The 5,985-nt window shown below is 33.1% G+C and overlaps 1 protein-coding gene across 1 annotated transcript in view; it reads left to right on the top strand.

Annotated features, from left to right (window-relative positions):
• The window catches only part of LOC106466027 (RYamide receptor-like), a 75,206-nt gene that overhangs the window by 46,631 nt on the left and 22,590 nt on the right, over nt 1-5,985 (top strand). Inside the window, exon 2 of the mRNA XM_013926275.2 lies at nt 3,530-3,630. Coding sequence (XP_013781729.2) covers nt 3,530-3,630 — 101 coding nt within the window. The remainder of the gene's footprint in view (nt 1-3,529; nt 3,631-5,985) is intronic.

Below are 5,985 nucleotides of genomic sequence, written 5' to 3'. Positions count from 1 at the left end.
AGGTACAAGAAGTTTACACTAGACACAGATATATATATATATATATATATACACTATGGAACATGGAGGTCACATGACCGGATACTGTTGCATGACATAGAAGAGACATCTTGGCACCCCAGGGTGTTGGTTTAGTGTAGGGTTATTTTGTTCAATTAAGATGGATTCCTTGATTTTTCGTTTCTTCGTGTTTGTTCATTTACAAGATAACATGCAATAACTGCCGAGAATTCTACATAGGAGAAACAGGAAAAAACTGGAAACCAGATTCACAGAACACAATAAAAAACCGTCCCATGTTTTCCACCATTGCAACTCAAAAAACCATAGTGTATGTATTAAAAATTATTAATTATTAAATTAATTATGTATTACAGTCATTTTAAACAAAGAGCCCAACATAAACAAACGAAAATCAAGGAATCCATCTTAATTCAACAAAACAACCCTACTCTAAACCAACACCCTGGGGTGCCAAGATACCTCTTCTAGTTCGATGACGAGGAACCCACTTTGAGACTAATAATGGCTGAAGACGACTTGAATGGGTAATGAAGAAAAACTTTAATATAAGCTTAACATAACAGCAAATGTACAAAGTTTCGACAAGGTTTTGTCATCATCAGGTACCTCTTCTAGGTTTTGCAACAGTATCCGGTCATGTGACCTTTTTGTTCCATACTGTATATATATATATATATATCTGTGTCAGTGTAAACTACTTGTACCTGATGATGACAAAACCTTGTCGAAACATTGTACATTTGTTGTTATGTTTAACTTATATTAAAGTTTTTCTTCATCAGCCATTCAAGCCGTCTCCAAGCATTAATAATACCGTTGGTTATTTGAATACATGAATGTGGGACAAACAATAATACCGTTGGTTATTTGAATTTTTGCCCAAAAGTGTTTAACCGAATCTATATAAATATAATAGTACTGTCTGTTGTAGGTCCATATAACTACTTCGCAGGGTGTGGATGGATTGGTATGGAGGTTCATTAGGTCCATGCAGGGGTTACATACACATTTTCAGTTGTTCATTTTGTGTTTTGCGGGTTTTTTGTTTATGGGTGTTTTTTACTACTACCTTTATAAGGGTGGTGGTTGAAAGTACAATACTTTAGAAATTTTGGGTGGTTCTGTTTCCACTTTTAAAACTTAAATAACTTTAAGGGTAGCTGTCTTCCCATATCTGGCTGCAGATAGCGAAAGGCAATAGGAGGTGAGACGTTGTGGGTTTAAGCACTCACCTCTTCGCCCTTGTTTTGATTTTCCATGATGGTCAACTTGATTAACTTCGGCGTTTGGATTTTGCTTGATAGATGGGATATCCCCAACGCTTTTTGGGTGCTATTACAACAAGCTTTATCCGTTTATGACTATGGATGACTGACCGGGACTATCAATTCTTTATTGTTTAATAGTGCTGATATAAATCGCCTATTAACAATAGTTGATAATCACTGAGCTATTTATTGTGAGGGTGTTTAACATCATGTTTTGATATGTTATCATTAGAGGGTGTTATATAACTTCTGAGCATAATCACGAGGTTAATCTACACCCTATGAGGGCAGGGAATGAAAAGTTATCCATAAAGAGTATTATGTAACCTCTGAGCGTAATCGATGAGGGTTCTCTATAAACGCGAACATATTATTTATCTAATGAAAGGAAATGCTACAAACATCAAATTCTGCATTTAATATAAGCCTTGCAAATGTAGTTTTTCATGTTTTATCTTATAAGCGTAATTATTGATTGTATTAATAATCTTGAGCATAATCATTACTGTAGTATTGATTTTTCGATAATTCTATATTTTATTGAAATTCTAGGAAACATGATGAAGCTTTTATATTGTGCGAATGTAACAATAGATAGCGCTATGTATGGTTTTAAGGGTAACAAATCATACTGTATGATGATCATTTCTTTCAGCACAAAACCACTTCTCAATGAGCTGTTCACCATGGTGAACTGAATACCGGATTTTACAGCTGCTGTTTTACGAAGAAAACCAGCTGTTTTATATAAATACCCTGTTAGGACTAATTATCGCAGGAAATGTATATATTTTGAGGGTAACTACTGAGGATGTTAATATATCCTGCAAAGGTATAGATGATGATTATTCAACGAGTTGAAAAGAAACAACTTTCATTACGGAAGAAAATTAACTAGCAAAATTGCTGAAAGTAATAAGTTCAGTATAGATATAGTAAACTTTATATTTCACATTGCAAGATATATATCGGTTATGTCCTATTGTTTGATGACAGAAGAGTACTTGGTGGTGGGTGCTGTTGACTAGCTGCCTTCATAAGTACCGACGGCTATGAGCAGAGAGATAGCTCTTATGTAGCTTTGCGCGGATTCTGAAACAAACATAATTGTGTATTGCTTGGTGTTATCTAGCTCGAAATGTTTTAACTGGTTTTAAAAATATCTCACGCTAGGGAAAACTGGCAATCTGCATTAGAAAATTCCAAGAAATAGTCTCTAATTGTTGCCTAATTGTTTACTTGTGCTAGCAAGGGCTTAAGAAGATATCCAGTCAACCTGTAAGGAAGCTTAATTTATTCAAAAATATTAGACATATGATTTAAATCTGTATAACTATAAAATTTTGAAAGACTGTAGTTGTAATATTATTTTTTTGAGAATAAACATTGCAGTAGATAACTGTAAAGGCTGTTGAGAGTTATTTTTTTTTTTTTTTAGAATTACCATCACTCAAAGTGCCTTTATTTTACTGGTTCTAATTATTTCGTCATGTCTAATACAGTGTGCCACACTGGCTCTTCCTTTGACACTATACGGACGTAGAAGATTAATCACAAAATTCTGTCAACCAAACGTTAGTGCTAACTAAACTGAGACTCAGAAATTTTACCAAGATAATTCATAGTTATAATAATCTTAAAAACTTAAAAAAGAAAGTTAGCGGAACAAAATAAATGACTTTGTAATTTTTTGTCCTCTGCAAGCCAATGTCAGTGTCTATACGTAATAGTTCATTTAAAGTTTCGTATTTATCTTAAATTCTTTTTTTATTTACATTTCAGCCTACACAGTAAACTAGTATTGTTTATATATACCGTTTGAAAGATGACATTAAGGTGTTTGGAACAAATTAACTTCTAACAATCTAGTACATTCAATGTTCTATTTAAAACAACAGAAAATACCGTACGTCTAAAGACTAGTTCATTTCATATGCAAACATAAGTAGTAGCTAAATTGAAGCCATGTTCCACTGACTGCACAACTAGAATGATACTGACTTTGTTACGTAAAATAAGATTAATAATTAAAGTTCAATCCCGTGCTTTCTTGTTCATTGTTTTAACTATCACAGTTGCGTTTTTGTTCTATTTTATTGTTCTATAATTTTCCAAGATGCAAACATAGATTATCAACTTTTAGCTCTTTTATTTATGTATTAGTATGACTATATCTCATAATAATCGTATTATGACAGACGATATCTGCATAACTAATCGATTTTACGTGTTTTTAGGTCATCAAGATGCTTTTTATTGTTGTTGCTCTGTTCGTAATCTGCTGGCTTCCGTTCCAAACGTACAACCTCCTACAAGAGATATTCCCACAAATTAATAGGTAAGGCTTTTCATCTGTTTTTTAAATTATTTAGATACAATTTTTTACACTTAGTTGCTCAAAATGAAGCCTAGTCTTGTTCTTTCAATTTACAGTTAGTTGTCCAGTGTTACTGACGAGGGTTGGAATCGCTTTAACGCAGTAACAAATGTTCAATAGAATGATATATTGGATTTCATATATATTTCTAGTATTTCATACAGAGTGTCATAATTTAAGTAACTCAGATCACAGATAGAAAAACCTTAGCGCTTTCAATAGATGATTTTTCAAGGTCAAAGCACACACAGGTGAAATGGAGTGTAAAACGTGGCCATAAATGTAAAACTGGAAATAGGTTTGATTAGCTGGGTGTGAGGAAAAGTCACTAATCAAACTAATCTTCCTTTTTTTTTTTACTTATTTGTACACTCTACGTTCCATTTCACCATTCTCTCTTTACACCTGAACACATTCTACCTGTTGATATTGGTATGGTTTTATCGGATTTTTTGTAATATGATTTTCCACACATTTTTTTCATCCCACGTATTTTTTAACAATCATAAGTGTGAATACAATAGCTTAATTTTTTTTTTTCATATCAATGGCGGAAGTTGAAAGATAAGTAACCATACAAACATTGTTAGCATTTTTGCAAAGTAAGAAACTAAGTAAATCTATAGATTATTGATTACGGTATATTAAAATGATTTTGAATATGCAAATCAGCAAGTCACGTGAAAACTCCAGCCGAAATAAAGTCGCGATGAAAAGCAATGCATCAAAACTACATGTTGGCATTGTTTGGCTCACTGAAAATGATTCTATCTGGTTTGTTTCATCGTAAAGGCTATTTGCGCTCTGTCCACTAAGGGGAATTGAACCCTGGATTTTAGCATTGTAAGCCTGTAAATTTATCGCAAGCCTAATAGGAGACTTACTTTTGGGAAAGGCATGTAACAGCCTATTTCTACGCAAAGTATTCATACACCCACTTAAAAAGATATGTTCAGATTGGGAATTTCGCATTTTTCAGACTGGGACATCCCTTGTACTTAATGTTGTTGGAAGAAAAAAATAAATGTGAATCAAATGGGGTATCAGGACCATCCATAAAGAGACTTACAACAAGTCTTAGCTAGTCGTAATAAGCCAAGTGTAGCGTCTTATAACAGTTGAGAATCCACGAACATAAAGGTCAGGGACAAAAGCCGCTCACTTGCCCCAGGCAACAGTAAAAAGCATACACAAAAATATCTCTGTCTTGAAACGAGGGTACGTGCTCACCAAGATAAGGCTTCCAGTCATACCTTCCCTTCAACTTTTGCATATCTCAAGCAGCTGAAGAATGAAATGGGTATTCATGCTATTCCGCATGAAATCATCGTCCTTATATGTTATGGAAAACTTGCAAGGAGTAGTTGTTTGCTTTAGACGTGTCAGCCTTACGATGGAGCTTTTTGCAATGGAAATTATGCTGCAGTCCTATTATCTAGGTGCACGATCGTCAGATAGAGAATGATTGGCCATGGCAACACAGACTGTACCAACTATAACATACTCAACCTCTCTATTAATCTCATGGATGATCCGTAAGGCTTAGTGGATGCCTTGTTGCACTGAAGAAAATACACAGAAATATATTCATAAAATAGTGATAATCTATATAAAAATGTTTCCACTATGGTCAGTTTCAGGTTTCACCACAGGTATGATCACGTGGTTACTGTACCTAACAAGACCAGTTATTCTGCAATGCAACAAAAAAAAACATATTAGCATATTGTTTTTTTTTTTTCAGTGACATCGTACTTGTGAATATTTACACTACACCTATAAAATACACATAATTATGTTTAAATTGTACTGTAAACGGTTTTAAAATGTATGAAATATTTTAGAAAGGTTCAGATTGAATAAAAAAAATACAATTTAATCTTTTTATTCAATATATAACTTATTGAAATGTTCATATATATATATATATAAGTGTGAGTGTGTGTATTTTTTCTTTTAAATTACTTCGATTTAAGTTTTTCAGAGTACTTTATATTTGTAACTTACAAATAATGTTACGTCATCTAGCGTACAGAACATGCATCACTTGATGAGTTGTAACTTACAAATAATGTTATGTCATCTAGCGTACAGAACATGCATCACTTGATGAGAATCTATAAAATTTAGTCACTAAAATGCTTCATTGTAGAGTTAGTGCTTTATCCTTTAACAGAATCCTTAGTTTCTATCGTTCTAAAACTAGCTTGTAAAAGTACAGTCATTGAAAATCAAGAGTAAACCTATCAAAATAATCACTGAACAATTTTCGAAAAATGCTGAAAAACATCCAGATACTTAGCAATTAATGTGTTC

This window comes from Limulus polyphemus, unplaced genomic scaffold, assembly GCF_000517525.1.
Source record: "Limulus polyphemus unplaced genomic scaffold, Limulus_polyphemus-2.1.2 Scaffold2127, whole genome shotgun sequence".
In the NCBI taxonomy this organism is placed as follows: Eukaryota; Metazoa; Arthropoda; class Merostomata; order Xiphosura; family Limulidae; genus Limulus; species Limulus polyphemus.
Note: the sequence above shows the minus strand (reverse complement) of the source record. Positions and strands in the feature narration are given on the sequence as shown.